The sequence below is a fragment of the Puma concolor genome, chromosome A2 (assembly GCF_028749965.1).
Source record: "Puma concolor isolate L17-30 chromosome A2, mPumCon1.1.hap2, whole genome shotgun sequence".
Classification (NCBI taxonomy): Eukaryota; Metazoa; Chordata; class Mammalia; order Carnivora; family Felidae; genus Puma; species Puma concolor.
Genome location: NC_141668.1, coordinates 50727923 through 50755635, shown reverse-complemented (window position 1 = coordinate 50755635; position 27713 = coordinate 50727923). Strand labels below are relative to the sequence as shown.

The following is a 27713-nucleotide window of genomic DNA, read 5'->3' as shown; positions in this document are numbered from 1 at the left end:
TCAAAATTCGTGCAATGAGAAAAGTGGCCGAGGAGCAGGCCCGGCCCACTTGGAGTTCACTTAAAGCTGGACTCAGCCGTGGCTGGGCATACGCTTCGTCGTCATGATATCGGGTCAACAGGATAGCAAAAGATTCTCCCAAACATCTAACGGTTCGCGGAATCCCTTGAATAAGCCCAACCCGTGTGGTCATGAAATTCACTGCACGCCTCAGGGTCCAGGTAGCATGTTATCGAAGATGACGTTTGAAACTGCTGTGCTTCCTGAAGGGGAAGGTGTGCATGCTTTATGTGCAAGCAAGTCGGGGTTTAAAGCACATAGACAAAGATGGGCCGCTGGGTGGCTCCGTCTTGGTGAAGCATCTGACTTCAGCTCAGGTCACAATCTCACGGTTCCTGAGTTCAAGTCCTGCATCGGGTAAGCTCAAGCTCCGCTTCAGGTGAGCCCCACTTCTCTCTCTCTTCACCTCCCCCGACCCTCGCTTACTTGTGCCCTCTCTCTCTCAAAAAAAAAGGTACATAAACCAAAAGACAAAATATTGCTACCAAAAGTGCGTATTTTTCCTCAGAAGTTTCTTCAAACAGTGTAAGCTAATCTTTTCTTTTTAATATTTATTTGTTTTTGAGAGAGAGAGAGAGAGAGACAGAGCATGAGCAGAGGAGGAACAGAGAGAGAGGGAGACACAGAATCCGAAGCAGGCTCCGGGCTCTGAGCTGTCAGCACAGAGCCCGACGCGGGGCTCGAACTCACGGACCGTGAGATCATGACCTGAGCCAAAGTCGGACGCTTAACTGACCGAGCCACCCCAAGCGCCCTAGTGTAAGCTAATCTTTGGACTAAGAAAACTTTTTCAAAGTTTCACATTCTGCAAAGACATCTTGGGCAACCATGTGTAACAAACTGCATCACTGATAACACAAAGTAAAACAAACCTGAAATGCGGAGGAAGAATCTTATAAAAAAAAAAATTTTTTTTAAGTTTATTTATTTAGAGAGGCGGAGGAGGCACAGAGAGAGACAGAGAGAGGGAGAGAGAATCCCAAGCAGGCTCCATGCTGTCAGCGCAGAGCCTGATTCAGGGCTCCATCTCACAAACTATGAGACCTTGACCTGAGCCGAAATCAAGAATCAGATGCTTAACCAACCGAGCCACCCAGGTGCTCCTGCTGAGGAAGAATCTTTAAGAAAAAGGTCTACGCAGTTAGTTCACGAATGCAATGCCATAGCTTCCACGACTCAGTCATTCACACAGCCACACATTTACTCTGCTTTTACTCGATGCAAGGCGTTGAACTCAACACGGGGACTCAAAGCTGAATATGACACATTCTGTGCCCTCAAAGAGCTCATGGACTGGTATGGAAGACAGACAGGCAAACTGGCAAAGACAGTGTAACAGGGCAAGTCCTATGATACAAGCGATATCATCAAATAGCTATGCAAACAGAGGGGAAGTGACTCAGCCTGAAGTGGATGAGGAAGATATGGAAGATATCTTTCAGCAGATATGACACAATTAGGGGTGGAGAAGGGCATTTCTGGTGAAGGCAGTGGCATGTGCAAAGGTACTGGGGTGTGAGAAACGTGTTGTGCTTGAAAAATGGCAAGTGGTTCACAACCTTTGACACCCGGGATGCCATAAAGAAAGCCAAGGGCAATAATGCTGGTGAAGTAAAATAGCAGCCAGAGCATGAAGGGCCACGAACACCACGCTGAAGAGTTCAGACTGCAACCGAGGCTAAAGGGTTTCATGCAGGGGGATGACTGGACTGGATTTCAGTCTTGGAAAGATCTCTCTTGCAGTGTCGTGAAGGACGAATTGAAGAACCAAACTGGTGGCCCAGGAACAGCTGGAATCTATTGAGACACAAAGATTAGAGGTTGCCTCTGGCTGGAGGGTGCGGGGTGAGAACAGTCAATGACAGTAAATGGGCACAGGAAGAGTGGGCGGGGTGGTGATAGAAATGTTCTAAAACTGGATTGTGGCAATGCCTGTCCAACTCTGTAAGCTTACTGAAAGTCATCGAACTGTACATTTAAAACGAGCGAGTTCTATTGGGTTTTTTTGTTTGTTTAAAATTTTTTTTTTTCAACATTTATTTATTTTTGGGACAGAGAGAGACAGAGCATGAACGGGGGAGGGGCAGAGAGAGAGGGAGACACAGAATCGGAAACAGGCTCCAGGCTCTGAGCCATCAGCCCAGAGCCCGACGCGGGGCTTGAACTCACGGACCGCGAGATCGTGACCTGGCTGAAGTCGGACGCTTAACCGACTGCGCCACCCAGGCGCCCCTAAAACGAGCGAGTTCTATTGTATATAAATTATACCTCAGGAAAGCTGTTAAAAACAAACAAAAAAAGGAACAATTGCAAAGATATTCAAGTATCCTAGACAAGAACCAATGAGGGCCTGACGTAGGCGCCAGAGGTATAGATAGACCTCCCCGTGGAGAGCGGGTGGAAGGGACAGGGGAGTCAGGGATGCTTCCTGGGAACCTGGATGGGACAGGGACCCGGAGAAGCAGGTCTGCTGGGTGGGAGAATGGGGGAGCTTAGGTCTCGATACACCAAGTTTGAGGTGCCTGTGGAACACACACCTGAGCAGAGTTTCTCAAACCCTGCATTATGGACATTTGGGGCATATGTTGCGGGGGCTGTCCCGTGCACTGTGGGCTGTTTAGCAGTGTCCCCGACATACGCCCGCCCGCTCAATGCCAGGAGCACCCCGCAGCCCCCACATGACAACCACACATACGCCTAGACATTGCCATACGTCCCCTCAGAGCAACATTGCCCCAGTCGAGAACCACTTGGGAAGAGAGGCTGTAACTCGTGACTTTTTCTCCTTAGTTTTTCTTTTGCCGAGAGATGCAATTCACACACCATAAACCTCACCATTTAGAAGCGTACGATTCAGTGGTTTTTAACACATTCACAAAGTCATGCATCCATGGCTATCTAATTCCAGAACGTTTTCATCACCCTAAGAAAGCAACTCCACGCAGAGCAGCAGTCACTCCCTATTTCCCCCTCCCCCGTTAGTCCCTGGAAACCACTCATCTACTTTGGGTCTGGGGATTTGCCTGGTCTGCCATTCGCCACAGAATCACACGGCCTGTGGCCCCCGGGTCTTGCGTCTTTCACCTGCCATGTTGCTTTTCGAGGTTCACCCAAGTTGTGGCCTGGGTCAGTACTCCATGCCTTTTGATGGCCACTCTTCCACGGCATGGATGTGCTACTCTGTTCGTGCGGTCATCAGTCAGGGGACATTTGGACCATTCCTACTTTTTGGCTCTTACGAATAATGCCGCTACGAATATTCGTGTACAAGTTTCCGTGCGGACGCATTAACTTCGTTCCTCTCGAGTATGTATGCATCTATCCTCAAGGATCGAGTGGAACCGCTGGGTCCTGCGGAAACTCTGTGTTTACTTTCTCGAGGAACTGCCACGCTCTTTTCCACCACTGTATGGTCCCGGCAGTCGCGTATGAGGGTTTTAACGTCTCCACGTGCTCGCCAACACTTGGGATTGTCCCTGATTCAGATTTTTTGCTTTCAAGTTTCCGAGTAAGCGTTTACTATTCAGCTACATTGTTTATGCCAATGTGATTTATTTTTACATTTCTTTGCGAAAGAGAGAGGCAGGGAGAGAGAATGAGAATCCCAAACAAAGTCTGCGCCGTTGGCATAGAGCCCAACCCGGGGCTCCAACTGATGAACCATGAGATCATGACCGGAGTCAAAATCAAGGGTCGGTTGCTTAACTCAGCCACCCAGGGGCCCCTGTTTACGACAACTTTATAGATGAGAAAACTTATGGTCAGAGGAGGGGGACTGCAACGTGCTGAGAGGTGGGTAAGATCCTTTCCAGCACTAATGTTATTTTATGCTGAACACTACATAGGGGCGCCTGGGTGGCTCAGTTGGTTGAGTGTCCGACTTCGGCTCAAGTCATGGTCTCGCGGTTGCTGAGTTCGAGCCCCGCGTCGGGCTCTGTGCTGACAGCCCAGAGCCCGGAACCTGCTTCGGATTCTGCGTCTCCCTCTCTCTCGGCCCCTCCCCCACTCACTCACACTCTCTCTCTCTCAAAAATAAACATGCATACATAAACGATAGCCCTTGGCAAGCATCCTTTCTCCCATGCACCACTCCTTCTCCTTTACTGGACCATTCCACTTCCATCAGCATGATCCCATGGTATCTCCAATCTTAAAGACACATCAACAAAATTTCCCTTGACCCCACATCCCTGCCAGTATCTATCCCATGTTTTTTCCTCTTAACAGCAAAACGTCTTGAGAGCTGTCTCTACTCAACGTTTCCCATTTCTCTTCCCATTCCCTCGTGTCCAATGTCATTTCCAACGTGCCCCAGAACACCCGTCAGAGGCACTTATTTTGCCAAGGCAAATCACTAATTCTCAGCTCTTACATTTGCTACTCAGCTTATCAGTAGCTTTTGATACAAACAATCATTCTTCCTTCCGACACAATCTGCATTTGGCTTACTGTTACCCCTCATCTCATTTGCTGGCTCTTTTTCCCAGCCACTGAAAGTGAGAGTAACACAGGGTGTGGTCTTGGACCTTTGCCTTTCCTCCCCCTGGGTGGCTTCCAGGCCACCTAGGAGTTTTCGCCTCCTAAACTTCCCACATCTCCCCCCAGAGTAAATGGTAACGCCTGCCCTCCACTTTCCCCACCAACCTTGGATTCTTCCCTGACTCCTCCCTTTCTTTCACCCAATCCATTAGTTAGTGCATCTATCTTTATGTTCCAATCTGACCATTTCTTGCCCGAGGAGACAGAAACCTCTTCATTAACATCCTGGTCCCAGCCCTCCCTGCTTCTCATCTGGATTATTACCATCCCCTCCTAACTGGTCTCCTTGCCTCCAGCCTCGCCCTACATTCTATTCTCCACACAGCAGCCACAGTGATCCCTTTTAAGGCTAGGTCAGTCCACATCGACCCTCTTAACAAAATCCCTAATGGGCTGCCTGGGACAGGATATTTGCAAAATGGCCACCGTAATGCCTTGGTGTCCACCCTCTTAGATCATCCCCTCCTACACGGGCTCTGGGCTGGGCTATGTGACTTGCTTCGGCCAAGGGGGCAGTACAGCCACGAAGCAAGAACCCAGCCAAGTGTCTGCTCATTGGTCTTGTCCTGCGTTGCCGCTGAGAGCCCTTCCACCGCCACGTGAAGAAGCTCAGATTAGCCTCCTGGACCCTGTGGAGAGAAGCCCCAACCGTGCCAGCTGTCCCAGCTGAGTGAGGCCAAACTAGACCCTCCAGCTCCAGAGGAGCCGGCCCAGGGGAGAAGAATAATATAACTGACCTGGAGAATCTTGAAAAATAATAAACATTTGTTATTTTGAGCCGCTGAATGTTGAGGTGGCAACGTATCATCAGTTAGCTTTCACTCTGGCTAACTGATACACAACCAATCCCACTTAGAATAAGAGCCAATGTCCTAACATGGCCCTACAAGATCTGGCCCCCCTCATCTTGGGACTTCACTTACAGCCTCGTTTTTCCTCATATCTAGCATTTGTACTTTCTGCTCCCTGTTCCTGGAATGTTCTCTTCTCAGGTATCTGCATGGCGTGTTCCCTCACTTCTTTCTCTCTGCTCAAATGCCAACCTTGACCACCATAACAAAATACCCTGGGCACCTCCCATCCATCCCCCTTGTCCTGCTTTTTTTTCCTTATTATTATCTGACGTATGCAATCAACATTTATTTTTTGTCTGTCACATCCCCTCACACACACACACACAGACACACACACACACGACACCAGGATCTATAGTTTACAAGGGCAAGACTTTGTCTATTCTGTTCGTCACCGTAGCCCCAGCACTTCTAATAGTGCCTGGGATGTTTTATCACCAGGAAACTGAGGGAAGTAGTTGTAGTTCTGCCAGGTTTGGCACCGAGGTCTATCACCAAGAAGACTTCTAGGGGCTGTGGTGGGGAAAGTCTACACTGTGGCATATTCCATTTTGCGCAGGCTGAATTCCGATGGCACCCACAACCGAAAACTTCCAAATGAATGTCCGTTAAGGATTCAGATGAACAGCAGGAAGCTGGCCTGCCACTGGCTAATTCAGACTCGGTTCCTTTTGACCTCCCCTCCCTTCCTTTTCTTCCCACCCGTTCCCCCATCAGTCTGGAATACCAGTTTTGTCAGATCATTTAATTGCTCGCCAAATGGCTGCGGAGACACGGAAACTCCAAGAAAGTATTATCAGCATAGAAATTTATTTGATTTCAAAATAATATGGTTATATTTAGAATAATGTAATAATTATCTAAAGCAAATATCATCATTGGCTCTGAAACAGTTCTAAAGATGTCATTCTTTTAAAGTCAAAAAATATGTAGTAAGGAAGCAAAAATATAAAAAACAAGTTTGCTGAGTATTGGGAGTTGTAACAAGAAGGATACACAGTAAGATAATGTAACAGAGTCCAACTTATAAACATGCAGCAGGGAGTTCAGTTAGCTTTACCGACTCCCTGGAAAAGAAATCAGTAACCTCAGCAACGCAAGAATACCACCACTTGGTTAACAGGACAAACTTCCCGAGGGACACAGGTAATAATTCACTATGCTTCCCCTTTTTCTAACTCCTTTCCCCACACCAATTTCTTTAAGATAGGTTTCATCCTGTTGACAATATTTGGTTTTATTTGTAAAGTGGAATAAATAACTATCCTGATTGAAGTATGCAACGATTTAGTTGAAGATGCTCAGGAGTCAAACTTTTGAAAAAGGTCAATCAGCTAGTTAGCAGAGACCATCAGTGGCTTACAGGGAAAAAAAAAAAAAATGGAGAGAACACAGGTTTGCTAAATAGATAAAAAAATAAGCAGTTAAAAATGGGTGAAAAATCCTAAGGTTTACTGGGATCTAGACAGTCAAAAGCAGACAGGTGACCTTTGATTAAGCCCATTTACTTGTGGAGTGAGCTATCAGGAGGCTCCAAGGTGGAGGTCGGTTTCCAACAGTGTCCACGGCCAAAGGGCAAACTCAGAAGGTCTCCTCTTCTCGGAGAAACTGGAAGACGGACGAGAAGTCTTTCTTTGAGTAACCCTTTGCACACATCATCCTGTAGATCTGATGGGCTAGGCTGCCCAGAAGGATCGGGCTCTTTGTGTTGGTGGCGGAGTCTTGGGCCAGCCCCAGATCCTAAATCAAACAAGGGCAGGAAGGAACACATTGAGACTGGTAGCGAGGGCTCACTTTGCAAATGTGGCTCCTAATGCTTTGCTTTCAAAGCAGGAGGAATGAAGTCTGAAAAAAATAAGATACTTACAAACACTGTGGCGGGTTATATATATTTTTGTAAGTACTTTCACATAGGGCAAAACTGCTCTGGACAGAAACCTTAATTTCTGAGTCTCCTCCCCACTCCTCCACCCAGACCTGTCTGTTTTGACTGTGGACAAGGGTTACTAGATAAATGAGGTCACACAGGGAAATGCTTTTTCAAATCTGCAGAAGCCTGTAAGCCTAAGACAAGCCCCCCATCATGGAATCACCGAATATCCATGCAATCTCTTTATTCAACAAGTATTTAGCACTGTCCCAAGCGCCAGTGACACAGGCATGATGAAACCAAGGCACTGTTCTTGTGACGCTCGGGGAAGACAGACAACAAATACTACAATTTCAGATAGGGACAAGGACTATGAAGAAAAATAAAGCAGGGGAAGGGGCTGGGAAGTGGTGGACAGCAAGGGTGGAGTGGAAGGAAGAGAGTTCTGACAGAGGAAATGTTTAGGGAAGGCTTCTCCGAGGTGAAGACACTTGGCCCATGATCTGAATGTCAGAGAGCAGTGGGTTCTTTGGAGAGCTGGGGAACAGAGACGCAGGCAGATGGAACAGCAAGGTGCTGGGACACGGCTTGAATATTCGAGAAACAGCAAGCAGGCCAGTGAGGCTGAATGAGAGTAAGCAAGGGGGCTAGGGAGAGAAATGAGCCGGGCATGGGCACACATAAAACACAGAAGCTTTAGTATGTTTAGGAAGGAGTTTGGGTTTTACTGGAAGTGCAGTGGGACATCCACCCTCATGACAACCCTTTAACATCTTGGCGAGCTAACGCTTCATCCTGAGAGCTTCAGAAAACTTTTAAATCTCCAGCCTCTTAAATATGTATGATGGTATAACTGCAAACATTATTTCGTGCTTATCTGTATAATTTTCACATGTAGACAATAGATCTGAAAAATCTGCTTAACCTTAAATTCTTCTATAGTTTCCTAAAAATAAAAAGCAAGCTGAATTGTGTCCCGCACAGTTAACAAACATACAGCTACACTATCGTTTATACCCAGACAAACCTCTCTGGTTGACATCATTTTGCAGCAAATCTGCAAGATATATTTATTTTCAAATGACAGAGAGAAAATCTACATAGACTGCATTTAACTTTTAACCCAGTTAACTGGAACACAAACTAGAACAGAAGAACTCAGAGTTAACATAACATACTAAAGAGAACACAGTACTATCGAGAAGAAAGGTCTAGAGTTTTTCAAAGGGGCAAGTACACACCCAAATAAAATCTGCCCAAACCAAAAAACAGAAAGTGAAATTGCTTTGGTGGCCACTACCTTAAAGGACGGACATTCTAAAAAACGAACGGTGCTTAGTCTCCGAAAACCTGAGAGGCTTTTGTATCTTGAAATGTTAGAAAAAGAAGGCATCCCTTGAAGCTGATAATGTATAATTTAAAATAAATAGATTTTCCACATCATTCATCAAATAAAATATTTATGAATCCATGAGCTAAGTGGGTAGTTCAGGAAAAAATAACACAACAATGGCAATAAGGTTCAGTGAGTTAACAGAGGACCAAGGTGTTATGTTTTATGAGGAAATGGGTATACTGAGGGAGTACCAAGAATCATCGTGATTTTCCATATGCTGTTCTGTAGCGGCCATCACAAGTAGACATCTAGGTGGAGAGTTCAGAAGAATGATCTAGTTTTCATATTGACTATGTTCTGATATATACACACAACATATTAGAATTTTATGATGTTAAGACCTAGAAATAAATGCACAAGCCTCTACTTCAACGACATCCCCTAGCACAATAAAATTTAATGGCCATTGAACAAAACCTCTCTTAGCAGCTAAGCCTTGATCTGTCCAAGCAGAATCACAATGCTAAGACTGCTTTAATCAACACAGCATCGATGGGGAGTTCTTTAATCTCCATCAGTTTCTCTACACAAACCTAATTAGCTATGGTGTGTTTTTGTTAACAGCAATCTGAGGTGATGAAAGATTTTTTTAAGTTCCTTTCTACGTACTCTCATTCCAAGCAAAATTAAGAAGTCTTCCTCCTTGTAAGGGAGACCACAACTGCATTTCTTGAGGGAAGGACACCGGTAACACCCATATGTTTGACTCCCGCACTGTCTCACACTGTTAGTTGAAAACACTGTCATTCATGATCAAGAAAATCATTTGATCTATTTTCGAAGTTCACTTATTTAATTTTGAGAGAGAGTGAGAGAGCAGAAAAAGCATGAGCGGGGGAGGGGTGGAGAGAGAGGTGAGAGAGAGAATCCCGATCCCACTGTCAGTGCAGAGCCTGACACGGGGCTTGAACTCACCAACCGTGAGATCATGTCCTGAGCCGAAGCTGGATGCTCAACCGACTGAGCCATCCAGGCGTGCCAAGAAAATCATGTCAAAGGAAGGACTCTGACAGTGGGCAGGGCCACTGCAGAAAATGGCTAAAGCACAGGTGTACCACAGAGTGAAGGACAGCTAGGGCGGAGTCCCCAGACAAAGCCAGCACTACAGAAAGACAAATCCATCTGATCCTTCTTATTACACTCTACTGCTAGCCACTTCCTCTGTTTGAGCCATTAGCCGTATTAGTGGAACCGAATAAGCTAACAGCTCACAGCCCACTTCACACAGACACAGAATGGAAACTGAGCATAAATGCGATTCTTTCATGTTTCCGTGTGCCCTAATAAATCACCTGCGGCTTCGATGAAAACAATACACTTGAGGAGCTACTTCCTGTTTCTAGCAACAGCCACACAGCACAATTACAAAATCCTAAATTATATGCACACTACATACAGGATACGGATTAGCATAAAAATAAATATTTTCTTAAATGAAACATGAGGAGAAATCAAACTGCAAAATAAGAAATGTAGTTTCAAACACTGCTGTATCCAATAAATATTTAACGTATGCTGGCAATATGCCAGGTACTGTGCCGGAAGCTGGGATGGGGGGGGGGGCGGCAAGGACAAACGATGCAGGCAGAGGGAATAGCGTGCGTGGAGGTTTGCAAGTAAGAGACAACGAGGGGCGCCCGGGTGGCTCAGTCGGTTGAGCGTCTGACTTCAGCTCAGGTCACGATCTCACGCTCCGTGAGTTTGAGCCCCGCGTCGGGCTCTGTGCTGACAGCTCAGAGCCTGAAGCCTGTTTCCGATTCTGTGTCTCCCTCTCTCTCTGCCCCTCCCCTGCTCATGCTCTGTCTCTCTCTGTCTCAAAAATAAATAAATAAAAATTAAAAAAAAAAAAAAAAGAGACAACAACAGGCAGAAACGAGTTCACTATGGTGGAAGCAAAAGATGATCTGGGAAGGCTGAAACGAGCTGGTGGGACAAGCAAAGGCCAAATCATGGAGGGCTTCGTGAGACAACTTGCAGAGATAGACTTTAAACTACAAGTAACAGGAAACGGTGAAAGAGACTTAGTAGGGGAAATGGCACACTCCGGTTTCTACGTGTCCAGAAGCCCGCTCCCTCCCCCGGGGCAGAAAATGAACCGGAGAGGATTATGAAAGGATAGGACACCAGTTAAGGACTGATTTGGTATGATCCAAGGGAGGCTCAGCCAAGGTACTGGTGGTGGCAGAGAAGGGAAATGCATACATACTTATGTACGTACATATTCTTAAAGCGGGAAGGCGTATTTAGAAGTCTAGTATCGTGAGAAAGATATTCTCTTCTTCTGTGATAGGTGTGCCCAATGTCAATGTATTATCCAGAAAATTCTTACTCCTTCCATTCTAAGGACTTGGTAAAATAATGAAAATTTCTATGAAGAACAAAATCTTGCCCATCTCACAATACAAACAAACCCAAGCACAAAATAAAACTCCCAGCCTATTCTTCTCATCTGAAAGGGCAGGAATATAAACGAACAAAATAAGGATTTTTATCTAAGCTAAGTTTTAACTCACTTCCAATGAGTAAGTGAATCGCTATTTTAGTAATCTCGCCGTCTAGGGTAGACATATGCTTTGTTAAAGGGGAGTGGGGGATTAGCCCATTAAACATCTGTTCCCCTCTGTCTTGGGGAGGGAGTCTCTGCATTTACCATACCTTGGCCATGAGTGTTGCTCCAAATCCACCCTGATAGTTATTAGCCGACGGCACTCCATCCATCACCCCGGGTACAGGATTGTAAGTGTCACTTGACCAACACCGTCCTGAGCTCATGTTTAGGATTTTAGCCAATAGTTTTGGGTCAAGCCCTAACCTGTCAAAGGTCAAAGAAAAGCAGTGTTAAATGTCAAAATGTACAAGTCATGCGTGACTTATTTACGTATGAGGATGCTCTATCTTCCTTCTCCATTTATTGTATGTCTTCAAAAATCAAAGCAGATTGATGAGGGCAAAGAACCCAGTCTTAAATTATAGGGTATTAAAAGCTCGTGATTAAACACTTCTGAGCCAGGACATTCTGCACTGGGAGAAAATCCCCTGTGCTATACCCTACTTTTAAGAAATAACACATAATTGTGTAGTTGTTGGTTTATCACACACATGGGTTTTCTAGTCTTTTGGATATCGTTGCATTTACGTGTCACATAAGAACCTTAAACCAATATGATAATCTGAATTCTACGTTCTTTCCTCACAAATGATATATTTCAGAAAGAAATATTGACAGATAAACCATGCATCATGGAAGTCCGTGTGGATGCATTTATATGTATGTTTACTCTTTTAGCTTTTATGAGAATGAATACAAGAGATGAGCCGCGAGCAGTAAAACAAGCTTAAGAGAAGTTATCATTATAAAAGAAGACATTTCTTGCTGCAAACTTTTCCTTATTTATTAAATCTTCATTAGACGATCTTGCTTATGAAGCAAGTCTGCACAGAGCTGTGACATATGCTATCTATTCAGAGACATGCATTATAGTTCTGGGTCAACTGCTGATAAGGTTACTGATCCTGATAAAACAAAGCTTGCCCAAGCGGAAACATCATTTGTTCTATCACTGAGCTGAGGGCATCAACGGCTGTGTAGTGTGGACCCAGAAAAAAAATAGAATCAAAATGCTATATTATTTTGATTCTGAGAATCTGAATGCAGTTTGGGAAGCACAGTTTGGCTAAGTTTCACTGAATCAAGTTTCAAATAAAACTTTCTACCCAGCAATTGACTGGTTTCTTTCATACAAAGAGACATTATAAAATAATTGTCATAAAAGCTTTCTGCGTTTCCTTAGAACCACTCTTTCCCAGAGAAGAAAAAAAAAAAAACCGAAAAGAGACACGTATCAGTGTGAAACAAATTACGCATTTTGCCTTGCTTAAGCTCTTGTTTCCTCTGTGTTTGAAACCTATGTCTGTTTATTTCCCAATGTGAGTATCATGACCCAGTACACATTTTTCCAGTACTGGAGTAGGGGGCTAAGGCTGACAGCCAGTGTATGTCTGGACATAGCACATAATACAACTGTTACGTAATCAGGTTTTCAAGAAGTAGCTGTGGTGCGAGGAATATATATGGCATGCCACATGTGTGAAATCAAGTGGTGGACCATGTTACAATGGGGAGTCTTCTTAAGGATTATAACAGACAGAGAAGATTCACTCTAATCGGCTGTCATACATTCCGTTCAATGGTAGACTGCCCGAAAGAAATCCAACAGTTTCATTCATTCCTTTACAAAATTCCAAGTTTGTTACAGGTGTAGTTTATTACTGATGCTTTCTTTCCACTTTTAAATAATAAGAGGCTATCAGTATGCTGTTAGAGCAGATGACTTGGGAAAGAGAAAGCCAATGTGCATACTATGAAAAGTAAAAATCACACATTAACAATTAATCTGCTGTAACTGCAAATATATTCCCTAAGCACAAAGGTTCAAGAATGTCTATGTCTAATGTGCTCCATGAGTAGGGAATATTTTTAAGACCCCCAAATATCGCTCTTCCCTTCCATTTGAAATATAATTCAAGGGCTTCTGAATTTAGATTTTTCTTTTACAATGGTTCATCACATTTAAAGCAGCAGAGTTACTGTTCTCTTTATAACCTACCTGGTTATACTCAAGAGAACCTCACAACAGCCTTTACTGCTAAAGCGGTTCATGCTCTATGTACAGTACTCACCAAAATGGCGGGCAAAGCTTATTATCCTTTGTAAAACCCTACATTTCATTTTTCTTGAGTGTTTGAGGAAAAATACTGGCACTGATTTATGGAACCCTGTTTGGTGAACATATTACTATTTAGAAGCATCCTGAGGGGCACGCAAAAAAGCGAGGTGGCAGTTGTTACGTGCTCACTTTTCAAATCTGATGCTTCCCCGCTGTGCTGACTCCCCTTTAGGAGATGGCTACTCCCTCACCACTTTTCCTCTCCCGACTCCCCACCCTACAGCAAAGTGTATCATTAAAAAGAGCAAGTTAGAAGTGTTTTGCATTTCATCTTTCTGAGGATTCTTTCACTGGCACATATATAACTGACAGTTAAAATTAGACATAATATTAAAATCAGTTACTGAAGTCCTCTGTCTTCCACTGTGCCTAAGGCTTGTAATGGTCTGAAACCAGCTAGAATACACAGTAATTGTCATTCAGAGAGTCTATCCTAGAACGTCATGCTTCACTGGAGAAGACTGAGTTTCCATTTGAAATCAACAAATTAATCCAAGACAGGTATCTGAAAGGGCAAGTTTAATAGGAAGCAGCTACTGGGCTCTCAACCATGATAAAATGTTATTGCTGTTTCCCTGTAAATTGGCTGGGAACATATGATACTTTCTGCATAAGAGCCCCATTGCTGTTCAGGAGATATACAGCTCAAGCCATCAAAAGGATGACAGTCTGTCACTCCCCATAATAACTTGCCACTGGATGTGGTTCGAGAGTGTGCGCGTGCATGCATGTGGCTTTACAATTGCTGGAATGTTCTCTGATATAAACAGAGAATGAATTCATTGCTCTGACCGCATATATAATGCAACTCAAATAAACGTCACTGTGTCAAATCTACTCACCTTTAAAACACAAGAATTTTAAATGAACTTTTGAGAGAAGTAAAAATGATGCATACACCGTGAAAAAAATTAAACAGAATCCAAATGTTTGCCTTCACTGTAACCAAGGCTGTTAAGGGCCAAAAAAGTTTTTTCACTTTATATTCTATAGAAGTATCTATACTGTCTTTTTTTACGTAAGAACAAAGCAGACTATAAACTGAGATGTTTGTACCACAGGATGTGAAAATGAAATACCTAAGACTATGTCAGTTTTTTTTAAGTTTATTTATTTTTGAGGGAGAGTGCGCACACGAGCAGGGGAGGAGCAGAAAGAGGGAGAGAAAGAATCCCAAGCAGGCCCCACACTGCCAGCGCAGAGCCCAACGCGGGGCTTGAACTCATGAACCTGTTCGTGAGCCGGGATCAAGAGCTGGATGCTTAACTGACTGAGCCACCCAGGTGCCCTAAGACTATGTCAGTTTTAACAGACCGTCCACTTATTCATCAATGTTGAACAGATTTGCCACGCACAGGTGCTGTGCCTGGAGCCAAGGAGACATAGTAAAAATCTAAGAAAAGGCTGTGCCTGCCATCCAGGAATGAGCCAGTTAAGACACACACACACACACACACACACAACGTTAACTTTTACCTGAGGCAGGAGAAGTGCCTCCCTCCCCCTTCTCGCCCCTTTATCCATTTGACAAGTCTTCACTGAGTGCCTACTATGTGCTAGGTATGTTCTTAAGACACAGCAATGAGCAGACAAAGCCAATCCCCTTCAGGGAGCTTGTGTTCTAGTTGGGGAGACAGGCAACAGACAAACACCTACATACACACGCCAGCTGGTGAGAAGTGTTATAAAGAAACCACTTTTAATGTTACAATTCAATTCAAATACTAACCACCGCCACCATCAATAACTACCACGCTGAGCCTGTACAATGTGCCGGGAACTGTTTTATTTTTTTATTTTTTTTTTAATTTTTTTTTTTTTAAATTTTTTTTTTCCAACGTTTATTTATTTTTGGGACAGAGAGAGACAGAGCATGAACGGGGGAGGGGCAGAGAGAGAGGGAGACACAGAATCGGAAACAGGCTCCAGGCTCTGAGCCATCAGCCCAGAGCCCGACGCGGGGCTCGAACTCCCGGACCGCGAGATCGTGACCTGGCTGAAGTCGGACGCTTAACCGACTGCGCCACCCAGGCGCCCCAACCGGGAACTGTTTTAAAAGATTTACACAGATTAACTCATTTCGTTTTCACAAAAAACTCTGTGGACAGATACTATTATTTTTGTCATGTTATAGATGAGAAAAACTTAAGTCTATGGCAGAGCTACGACACCAAACTCCCACCACGCTGAGTCTCACTGGATCACGTGGGTGGGCAACTTAACAGTCAATAAGCCAATATGACAGTGCTTTACCAATCTAGTAAGAAATTTGGTCCGGGCGCCTGGGTAAGCATCCGGCTCTTGATTTTGGCTCAGGTCACGATCTCGTGGTTTGTGGGTTCGAACCCCGCACTGGGCTCTGGACTGACAGCACGGAGCCTGCGTGGAATTCTCTCTTTCCTCTCTGTCCTTCTCCCTGACACACATGTGTGTGCTCTCTTTCTCTCGAAATAAATAAACTTAAAAAAAAAAAAAGAAATGTGGTCAAATTTTTATTATAAACCTTCTGCCACTTGATATCTATCGCATATGTATTAGGGTTTACATCATCTATTCCATATGTATTAAGTTTACATCTATTGCATATGTATTAGGTTTACAGCTAAGGGGACTCAAGTCATCACCTAAATGAAAACGCACCACCGTCTAAGGGCAGTAGCCAAGAAACTAAAATGACACTTGTGGGAAAGTTCTCATCTTGAACAGCCTGCCAGAAAAGTTCAACTGTCCGAAGCTTCTTTTAAGGTGGAAGAAGACAAGACGGTCGTTGCTAGGGGCCTAGGTGCTGACTGGTGATGCAAATGACCTGTTATAACCACCAGTACTGAAAAACAAGACAGGACAATTCCCAGTGGAGCAAAATTTTATGAAAACTAAACAACAAAGCTTCCACTATCAGCACCGTTCCTTTGTGACACACGGGAGCAAAACGTCTCTAATGGAAGCAGGACACCTTCGGTGCCAGTAACACTATGTTCTGAGTCCTAATCAGAACCCAATTAGAAGGTACAAAGGTCTAATAAAAAAAGAATTTCAGAAATATGTTGTATACCCATATTCTTTATGCTTTACTTTTTTTTTGTAGCGTTTAAAATTTCCCTTCTATCCATCTTGACTGTAAAAGAGCACAGGGTCAATAAGAGTTCTAAACTGTATGATTTTATTCTTCTATTTTTGAAAAAAAATGGGAAACGCTGTTTTAGAAAAAACACTGACTTATGAGGATGAAATTAATCAGAAATGATCACTTCACAGGAATAGGTGACTCAATCTGTAAGTGTTGACATTAATGCTTTAAAAAAAATTCACTCCAGAGTGAACAGAATATAAATGTGGCTGAGCCACTTTGATGCTGTACTACTTTGCCGGAATTTACTACTTGGGAATTTATGCTTGCTGATGCCAATTTTCTCTTTCACCTTTTGCAAAGCTCAATAAATCGTGGTCGCTCTCCATACTCTATTAGAGAACAATCCTGTCACTTGAAACCACGTCTGTAAACCATGGAGAAAAGACAATAGCAGAGGCAATCATTTTTAGGACTTTCAAGCCACTGAGAATCTTTGTCAAGACAAACTAATAAAATCCTAATGTTATGAAAATAAGCAATCCATTAGTATAATCTGAAGCACCAGAAAGTTATAAATTATTACCAGTTAAGTAAAATTAGGGAGTTCCTAGTCTGTGTTCATTTTTCATATATGATATATGCAAATATTATATATGTGATAGCAATATACGTATGTAGAGTTTCAGAAAAATTAAACATTTCAAGTTTCATCTTTCTAAACATTATTTTTATCATAGTGGATCAAGACCAATAATAAGGGAAGTTATTGCTTTTCCTCTTAACATTTCTATTTGGAATTCTATCACTTTTCATCTTCTCTTTGATCACAAACTCTCTGTAGTAGTCCATGTATGTATTTCACTGTATATATTTTATTCCATTCACTTGATTCAAGTGACTTTCATACTATTCTTTATTAGCTGGTGTTTGGAGTTAGACTTCTATCAGCACTAACCACACAAAAAGTTCATTTTAGAATAGCAAATGATCATCTGGTAGGAGGTTTGCTAGGAAAATTAGCTGAGGAAGGCCAGAGGATACATCGCTAGGCCTAAGGAATATCTCAAACCAGTGATGCTCAGAGTAAGAAGCAGGATATAAAACAAACTAGTAAAGATGAAGAGGGAAATTTCAGTAGAACATAGCCTAGATTATCTAGGCTTTTGCTTTTTTGTTCTTATTATTATTCATTTATATCCAGAAGAATGAATATAAAATTCTAAAGATGCATATGCACACTAATGCTCCAATCCTATTGTCAACACCAATTAATTTTGTATGCAATTTTGGCTCCAGAAATTTACATCTTCCTCTTCCGTGAAATTAGTCTAGAGGATGGACATGAAAACGAGTCACTAGTAACACGTTTTTCATTTATGATTAAGTGACCCATAGCCTAAAACTGGCTACAGTACAGACATACCACTCTGAACAGCTCCCTGTATAGTACCGGTTTTATTAAGGCTTTGTACAGATATGCCTTAGCATCTTACAGACATTCAATTTTAAAATGTAAATGGTACAGGATATTGATAAACCAATTAGCACTGATGCAAAGCAAATTCCTCTTTTATCTCAATTACAACATGACAACTTAATAGGTCAAGATAGTTTAACATCTGAGACAAGGGCAATTCAATAAACAACAGCATCTTGATATGGTAATTAAGAGGAAATGTGAATCCATTACTGTGTTTTAAAAAATATCTCAAGCACTTTGGCTCTTTTATTGCTGTTATCAAAAGCTGTGAGATGAAACACTACTCTGATTTGTGATATCCCTGGTAAGCAGTTTGGGGAAATGTGAAGAAAACACCTGAATAAAGCATCTTGCTAATTGAGCATTTCTAAAGTAAGAAATGTATATTTATTATATTCATGAAATACCGAACATTCAAACAATTAATTAGGTGATTAATCATATGTAACATTCCTAACCCAAAAGATTAAAGGCTAAACTTAAGACATTAACCTTAAGCATTCTAAAAGATGATCCTTATCATAGGAGAAACAAAATTCCTGCATCACTTTCAGCAGAGTATGGATGCATTTTATTTTAATGGAAAGACATATCCTTAATGTAAAGTAACAAAACCACAAGCCAGTTAAAATGAAAGAGTTATGTACATGAGTTGCAGCTTTATGAATGCCATCCAGTTTATCCCAAGACTAAACAACCAAGAGCCCTTGTAGTGAACAGATACATAAAACCAGTCATGTGGTAGCAGAACACTTGAATTCGCCATACATTAAAACGGCGTTTTACAAAAATTTGTCCTACACTGCCAAAGTATGTTTAAATTTTACAGTAAAAGTGTTTCTTGCATTTCAATACAACAGAAGAAATGGAGCTCCCATATAAAAAGGATAATGTAACTTCGAATATACAGCACAACACATTTTATGGCTATGGCAAAGAATATTCATGCTCTCCAGGGCCCAGTGGTCGTCAAATAAGCAAAGTCTATTAAAGTTCAATAATGAAGTACTTTCAAAATGTTCCTAGATCAACTCGTTCATCTCTCACGGACCCTTTTTTTTTTTCAACATCAGAAAATCAAATAGAAAAGCTCATAAAAATTGTTAGCACATGAAAATATATATTCGACAAACCTGATTCCAAGATTCATAGCTTCAGCAGTCCCAATCATACTAATGGCTAACAGCATGTTGTTGCAGATCTTTGCAGCCTGAAAATAAATGGAGTACATATTAAATATCTTTATTTTCAAGCTGTAACTCACGGGAAGTTGTTCTTCACCCACCCCACAGGTTTCTTTCTAGAAGAGTGTGTAACTACTGATTCTCTCAAATGGGGAAAGGAACATGGTGCTGCATGCCTCCTCCTGAGTCTGCCAGGCTATCTGGGAGCAGACTGGGGAGTCTCTTCCACTGGGTAAGAAACCTACAGTGGTGCCTGCGCTCCTCCTGTGGGCACAGTCTATAGGGAATACTGACCTGTGTGGCATGACTGCTTTTTTCCCCCAGTTTCACTGAGGTATATTTGACCTACAGCACTGTATAACTTTAGGCCGTACAGCACAATGATCTGACTTACACATATCATGCAATAATTATTGTAAGTTTAGTTAAAATCCATCATTTCATATAGATACCAAAATATATACGTTTTTTCCTTGTGATGAGAATTCTTAGGATTTGCTCTCTTAACAGCTTTCATATACATCATATGGCAGTGTTAGCTCCAGTCATCATGTTGTACATAACATCTCTAACACGCCTGCTCTTTATAGAATGGTGCTTACATTCTAACTGGGGCAATGGAGTGACACACTGAAGATAAAGGCAATAAACAAAAACAATTAAGTGGAAAACTGTACGGCCCTAAGACAGAGACAGTGAGAATTCAGAGAAACAAGATCACTGAGGAGAGGAAGTAGAACCTGAAACCACCTCTTGGAAGGCCAGGCAGGAATTTAAATAGGCAAGAGGGAGAAAGGAGAGCATAGGAAAAGGTAAATATGTAAGAGGGATTAAATATATCAGAGCATGGGAGAACAGTAAGAAAACTGACTCGTGCGCCTATGTTTTAAGGAATGGTAAGAAATGTGGTAGTTAAGACTGGGGTAGGAGCTATGAAAGCTAGGGTGGAGAGTTAAAATTTGACACGGCCGGAAATAGGCATCTCTTCAAAGTTTCAGAGTTGGGAAGTGTATGATGATGCAAATATCTTGATGGAGTTGGTTTTGGTTACAGTGTTGGCAGAGTGGTAAACCTGGCATCCAGGCTTTCTAGCAGTACGCAAGGTAGGAGACAACGGGAGAAGACTGGATCAGGTAATGTGAGGGATGGACAAGACTGCCAACAAGGAGAGACAGTGAAGCAAAAATCAGTAGAACCTGGAGACTGGATAAGAGAATGGAGACAATAGGTATATCTGAGACAATACCAAAGTCTTGAATAAGATAAAGAGGGTGCCAGTGACCAGGACCAAGCATTAAGAGGAGGGGAGATTGAGGGAGAGTGCGTGTGGTGGTGGTGGTAGGGGGATAACTAGTTTGATTTCTGAGTTCAGGGTTGCCATTCACCTCTATCTGATTAGAGAACTGATATATTTCTAAATGAAAATATTTGCTTTTCTTTAAAAAAAAAATTAACGTTTATTCAGTTTTGAGAGACAGAGAGAGACAGAGCAGGAGCAGGGGAGGGGCAGAGAAGAGAGGGAGACACAGAATCCGAAGCAGGCTCCAGGCTCTGAGCTGTCAGCACAGAGCCCGACACGGGGCTGGAACCCACCGACCGTGAGATCATGACCTGAGCCAAAGTCAGACGCTTAACCAACTGAGCCACCCAGGTGCCCCGAACATTATTCGCTTTTCAAGAAAAAGATAAAAGTGCACAGATTACTTCTTCCTGACTATATTACAAACAGAGCTGCAGTACATAATTGGAGGAAAACAGCAACTGAGACACCATGAGCACTTCCTATGGAAGCACTTTTAAGGATGATGTCAGTGGCCAGTAGGATGATGAAATTTGAATGTGAATGATGAAATTTTCAGTATCTTTTTTAATAAGTTAATTGGCTGATGTCTGCTTAATTCCAGCAGGAATGATGGAAAACTAATTTATTCCAAATTAATTTAAGAAAATCTGAGCAAAGAATCCACAAATTGAACAGAGTGGGGTTGGAATAATAGTATGGTCAGGAAAGACAAGTGAACCTTAGCCAATTGTATATCATCAAGTCAGGGTCATTAATGTGAAAATGTTACCTGCCCGGTCCCAACAGCTCCACAATACACCACATTGGAGCCCATGCACCCCAGCAACTCCTGGGCAGCAGCAAATTCATCTTCGACTCCTCCCACCATAAATGTGAGGTTCCTAGACCGAGCAGCTCCCACACCTGAATAGTTTGGGGGTAAAGGGACAGAACAAAAGGATACATTTCTTCAAGTGTTTAGGTAGATAGTAAAACTAGAGAAAAGCCCCAAAACAAATGAAAACACCTTGCCTCCAAACTGTATTTATGTCAGGCGTATATAAGATGCCCTAAATCTCTCCTGGAATGTGTGTGTGTGTGCGTGTGTGTGTGTGTGTGTGTGTGTGTGTGTATCATATACATATACATATACATATTTTTGTGTGTGTGTGTGCATGTATCATATACACATACATATACATATTTTTTTTAAAGTAAGCTCTACACTGAATGTGGGGCTTTGACTCATGACCCTGAGATCATGAGTTGCATGTTCTACTGGCCGAGCTAGCCCCTCTCCTGGAATATTTTAAAAATCAAGTATTGTGGAGTTTAATAATAACCCAAAAGAACACACAGATTCAAACGCTTATTCTCAATTCATCTCAAGTATCTGGCATAATCATAGCACGAGACATATGGTAATTTGAAACGTGCATTTTATTATTCACATGCATCTTTTATTCTTTTTTTATAAGAAAATTATTTTTCTTTTTCTTTTTTTTTCATTATGAAATTTATTGTCAAATTGGTTTCCACACAACACCCAGTGCTCATCCCAACAGGTGCCCTCCTCAATACCCATCACCCACCCACCCCACCCCCCATAAACTCTCAGTTTGTTTTCAGTTTTTAGGAGTCTCTTATGTTTTGGCTCCCTCCCTCTCTAACCATTTTTTTTCTTCCCCTCACCCATGGTTTTCTGTTAAGTTTCTCAGGATCCACATAGGAGTGAAAACATATGGAATCTGTCCTTCTCATGCATCTTTTATTCTAAGAAACCTATTCAAGCAATAGAAAGTATATGAAAAAGGCCCTTGTGCCCTGACCAGCACAAGAAGAGCCAGAGGGATCTGCTATTCTGGGGATTTGGGTGTCTTTAGTCCATTTGCTTGCTCCCCACATGCTATCTACCGATGAGATCTACAAAGAGGAAGACCTGGCTCTTTCTCCCGCACACAAGTAGGCATTTCAGATGGTAAGAGTCTTTTTTTAAGTTAAAGAAAACAGTCGCTTATTTAGACCAGTAATTCTGATGTGCACTTTCCAGTATTATTTGATTTTTCTTTTCCCTCCTCCTATACACCGTTTGGGCAATTCATTCCTAGTGATATGAGCAGGGAGAAGAAATGAGCTGTGGCTGGGCTACTGCTTCCTAGCTCTTTAGAAAGGTCTGATGCATGGTCATTGACTGAAATGATTGGTTAGCACACAAAACATGCCCTAGACTTGTCCCTAAAAAAAGGAGGGGAAGCTTCATTCATCTAACATTTTATCAGCTATAAAAGAAAACCAAGAGTATTATTGCTGCTTTTAGTATTAAAAAAATTTTAATTCATAATTTTCAAGTTGGGTTTTATTGGTCAAAACCAGGAAAGTGTGTGGAAGAAAGCTTGTACAGTTTTTGCCTTTACACTTGATTTTACAGTGTGGCTAGGAATAAAGAAACCATCATTGTCTATTTATCAAATCTGGCCATTAGAATCGATAACTACAAATAATGGCCTACTTTTTAGTTTAATTTAGTCAATGAAATACACCGTTTTTATATATAAAAACCCCAAGTGAAGAGATTCCTCTTTCATTGAAATTGTGAATATTTTGCTATTGCCAGATCAAGCAGCCTTTCTATTACAGTTTATGCTATTTTAACTAATTATCAAAAGCAAGAGAGGTCAGCATTATGTTAGCCAAATAACTGTGGAAGAGGAAGTGCCCACATGTTAGGAAAGCCGAGGATACTCACACATGAGGTTAAATTACATTATTTCACAATATTTTCAGACACACTTCGGAAATGATTATGTACAAAAACCCAATTATAACAAATGCTTTTAATTAGCCAGTCTGTGTCCTTTGAACATTCTGATAATGTTGAAGTTTAATTGTCACTTTGTTAGTTTCTAATTTACTTCACCAAGGTGGTAGATCATTACTCTTTTACAATTATTTTGCTCAATTTCTATAGCCATTTTTATTCAAACCACATAACCATCTCGATTCCTAATCCTGTTGATCTGACCTAGGAAAATTAAGTAGACAATTTAAGTCAAAGCTTACAAACAAATCCAGCACTATCCATCATAGGTCAATAGCTTTGTATCTAGATTACGGATTGCTAAATAGCTTCAGAGAGTCATTTATTAAAGGAAAATTAATGCTGACAATAGTTCTCAGCTGGTTAATCTTTTGACAGGTGTACTTTCTCACTTGTTCAAACACATATTTCAAAAAGAAGAAATAAGTTACTTAAGCACAAGAAGATCACACACAAAAAAGAATAATTCATCTTCTAACTCAGATGTCTGTGGTATTTCTGCTCTCATCTCATTGTGGTGGCATAATTATTAGGACTTTTGCATAGCCTACATGCCAATGTAAGGGTCTAACCTGGGCAATTCTAAAGCTTTGGCATTCCTTGGGACCAAACCCTGTCTTTCCTTACATATTCCGTTAAGCGTGTGACACTATGAAGCCTAGTCCCATCGTGAAGGCAAAAAATTAAGACCTAAGTAATCCTAAAATAAACGCAACCATTTTAAGCTTAGGAAATAATATCTAGGAAGGTGGAACTCTAAAGGATGTAAGACATCCTACAGATTTCAGAAGACATTGTACAGCGTTTGAGGTCTATCAATAATAAACAATAAATTTATTACAGTGCCATGCCATTTTAATTCAAATCCACTTCCCCGAATAGGAAAACACAGAACACACACTCAGGCAGTTTCTAGAATACTGGGAGAGGGATTTATTTTAACCCTACATTTTAGTAATTATGTATACGAAATCAAAACATATCCTGTGCTTAATTCTATTACAGCATTTATAACACCTTATTACAATGTTTGATTTTCTTACCTGATGCCTCCATTACACTACAAGCTCCCACAAGATCAGCACTGAGGTCTTGTTTCTGTCAGCATTCCCATTACTACCACAGTGCATGATACATTCAATAGATGGCTGTTTGATAAATAAATTCATAAGAAATTCATACAAATTCATAGAAAGAGTAATTCGTAAGTTCATAGAAAGAGTAAAAATCTGGAGATGGAATATGTGGTTTAGGGGATGTACCATTCACTGGCTGTGTGATTCTCGGCATATAACGTGGGAAAAGCATTAATAACTTCTTCACAGAGTGGCTGTGAATATATGAACACATATATGCTGTAAAATATGACATGCTACTTAAATGTCAGGCCTCACTACTTTATGCCATGGGTTTGTGGAGTGGGAGTTTTATCTTTACCTACATGATACCTCAAAGTCCTTTCCTATCTGGTTGTCTTAGTCGCTGTCTTCTCTAGGAGAATTTTAGCCTCTCTGGCTAAACATGAGTGGGTTTGGACGACACCTATGAACACTGGAAGGAGGCTGGCCCAGGTTAGGAAGTACTAAAGTGGTCCATGGACAGTGATATTGAAATTACAGCACAGACCTCTAGTAAAACCTTTCAGCGGCAGCAGGGTATATGGGAAGGTGACAAGAATGCCGCATTTGTTTTCACTCGTTCAACAAAACTGAGAACCTATTAAGAATCAGGTCCTGGGGCGCCTGGGTGGCTCAGTCGGTTAAGTGTCCGACTTCAGCTCAGGTCATGATCTTGTGGTTCACGAGTTCGAGCCCCGCGTCGGGCTCTGTGCTGACAGCTCGGAGCCTGGAGGCTGCTTCCGATTCTGTGTCTCCCTCTCTCTCTGACCCTCCCCCCATTCATGTTCTGTCTCTCTCTGTCTCAAAAATAAATAAACGTTAAAAAAAAAAAATTAAAAAAAAAAAAAGAATCAGGTCCTGTGATAAGTCCTAGAATTACACATGAGTGTATGCATACACATGAGTGTATGTGACCTTGCTCCTAAGAATTTACACCCATCACTGGGTGATCCAGCCACTTGTCTCCTCACCCATCACTGCCACCCTAGACTGAGCCATCATCATGTCTCACCTGGATTACTGCAACAGCTTCCCACTTGCTCTCCCTTCGGCTCTTGCCTCCATAGTCTACCCTCCATAGAGCAGCCAGAGGGAACCATTTTTTTTTAATGTTTATTTATTTTGAGAGAGAGAAAAACAGTGTGTGCGCATGCAAGTGGGGAAGGGGCAGAGAGACAGAGAGGGAGAGAGAGAATCCCAAGCAGGCCCCGTGCTGTCAGCACACAGTCTGATGCAAGGATCGATCTCACGAACTGTGAGATCATGACCTGAGCCGAAATCCAGAGCTGGATGCTTAACCAACTGAGCCACCCAGGTGCCCCCAAGGGAACCTTTTAAAACATAAGTCTAGTTCACGTTTCTTTCCTACTCTCAAGCCTCCTAATGCTTCCCATCACTCTCGGTATAAAATTCAAAGTCCTACAAAGCCCTACAAGGCCCTCTAGGATGCAGCCCTTGGCCACCTCTCCCATCTCATCTCATACCATTGTCTACATCGCTCAGTGCTTTCCCATCCTGAACTCCTACTGTTCCTGAAACAAGTCAAATACACTCCCATCTCAAAGACTTGCACTTTGCCTAAAATGCTCTTCCCCTAGATATTCATCACTTGTTCCCTTCACCGCATCCAGATTTTTTTCTCAAAATTTACCTCTTCAGAGAGGCCTTACCTGACCACTTAATCTGACAATCGAAAAAGGCACCCCACCATTCTCGATCCCCTTTTCTGCTTTAATTTCATTCACACTATTTATTACCACCTATTTATTTTAACTCTTCTGTTTATCTGGTTTTGGTCCATATTCCCCACATGAACATTGGCTCCATGAGGGCAGTAGCTCTATGGCTTATTCACCCCATATGCACGGTGTCTGGTCCATCACCAAACACAGCATTTGTTCAAAAAGAGAGACAGGAGGAGACAATGACAGAGGGGAGAGCAAGGAAACAACTGAGCGCAGTACTGGGTGGTAACTGTTCTCCCAGAGACACAGAAGAGGCTAACGACTACAGACCAAGCAGCTGCCATTCTAGCAAGTCATTATATGCTCCTAAGTTGTTTCATCTAGAAAGGGAGATGATGAGATAAAATTATCACTGAATTGCTTTTAAGCTTTTGAAATTCCATCATTTGAACTTGCCAAGTTCACAAAATATCTACCCTCCCACCACATTTATCATGTTAATGCATAAAACCAAGGCACGTGTCATTTTATACAATATATGAATGGTTCCGAATTAGAAAATGAGTTTTCTCGTGTAACCACATTAATTAAATCTAATAAGCCTACATATTTGTGGTTGTCTTTAATGCTTTTATCTGACACTTTCCTGTGATGATGCCTCTTTCCTGTGATGATGCCCCTAGTGCTTTTCTCCCATGACTCCAGAATCAGAAAGACTGAACTCATCTGTACAGATGAAAAGGCAAAGGCCCAAACCATTCAAAATAGGTGCCTGGACCACCCTGTTTTTATTTTTTTTTAATTTTTTTTTTTTTAATTTTTTTTTTTTTTTAACGTTTATTTATTTTTTTGGGACAGAGAGAGACAGAGCATGAACGGGGAGGGGCAGAGAGAGAGGGAGACACAGAATCAGAAACAGGCTCCAGGCTCTGAGCCATCAGCCCAGAGCCCGACGCGGGGCTCGAACTCACAGACCGCGAGATCGTGACCTGGCTGAAGTCGGCCGCTTAACCGACTGCGCCACCCAGGCGCCCCAAGACCACCCTGTTTTTAAAGGGACAGGCGTCTACCACTTCTCTTGGAAACTGCTTTAATTTCGATCAACCTTAGAGCGGAGAAACACTTTAAATCTAATCAAAGTCTCAAAGTCAGCCTCTCTTTTTCTCTCTCTCAAAGGCATCACAGGAAGTCTCCATTATCTAAACTATCTTCTTTCTTTCCTTCCACTCCTACTTATGGTTGACATAAAAAAATCTGACCACTGGAGATCCATTTGTCTGTGGGGAACAAGAGGAAACCCTGGGGTATAAGAGGAAACAATCCTTGTCCTCAAGGAGTTTGAAACCTAGTGTTTGTGGTGGTGGAGGTGAGTGTGTACGTGTATATGGAGATGGGAAAAGAGAGAAGGCAAACAGACAATTATAAATAGTAAAAGACAGATGCATACTACAGGAGAGGTCTACACATAGGCACGTGGAGGTGCAAAGAAGAAAAGTATCATCAGCAATTAACTGTTCGGTGCCTTTAACAATTTCCTCGATCCCATGGGCTTAGGAGAATATCTGAAATACAACTATTCCAGAAAGTCCAGAATATAAGGTCACAGCAGGTATGAAACACCATCTTTGCC

At 42.1% G+C, this 27713-nt stretch overlaps 1 protein-coding gene across 3 annotated transcripts in view; it reads right to left on the bottom strand.

The window, feature by feature from the left end:
• Nucleotides 1–6244: 6244 nt before the first annotated feature.
• The window catches only part of HIBADH (3-hydroxyisobutyrate dehydrogenase), a 112592-nt gene continuing 91123 nt past the window's right edge, over nucleotides 6245–27713 (bottom strand). For all 3 annotated transcript variants that reach the window (XM_086693759.1, XM_086693747.1, XM_086693752.1), the window contains 4 exons: nucleotides 21253–21386; nucleotides 19130–19206; nucleotides 11375–11531; nucleotides 6245–7193 (listed from right to left, as the gene is read on the bottom strand). In XM_086693759.1, coding sequence (XP_086549885.1) covers nucleotides 7035–7193; nucleotides 11375–11531; nucleotides 19130–19206; nucleotides 21253–21386 — 527 coding nt within the window. In that variant the 3' untranslated portion in view covers nucleotides 6245–7034. The remainder of the gene's footprint in view (nucleotides 7194–11374; nucleotides 11532–19129; nucleotides 19207–21252; nucleotides 21387–27713) is intronic.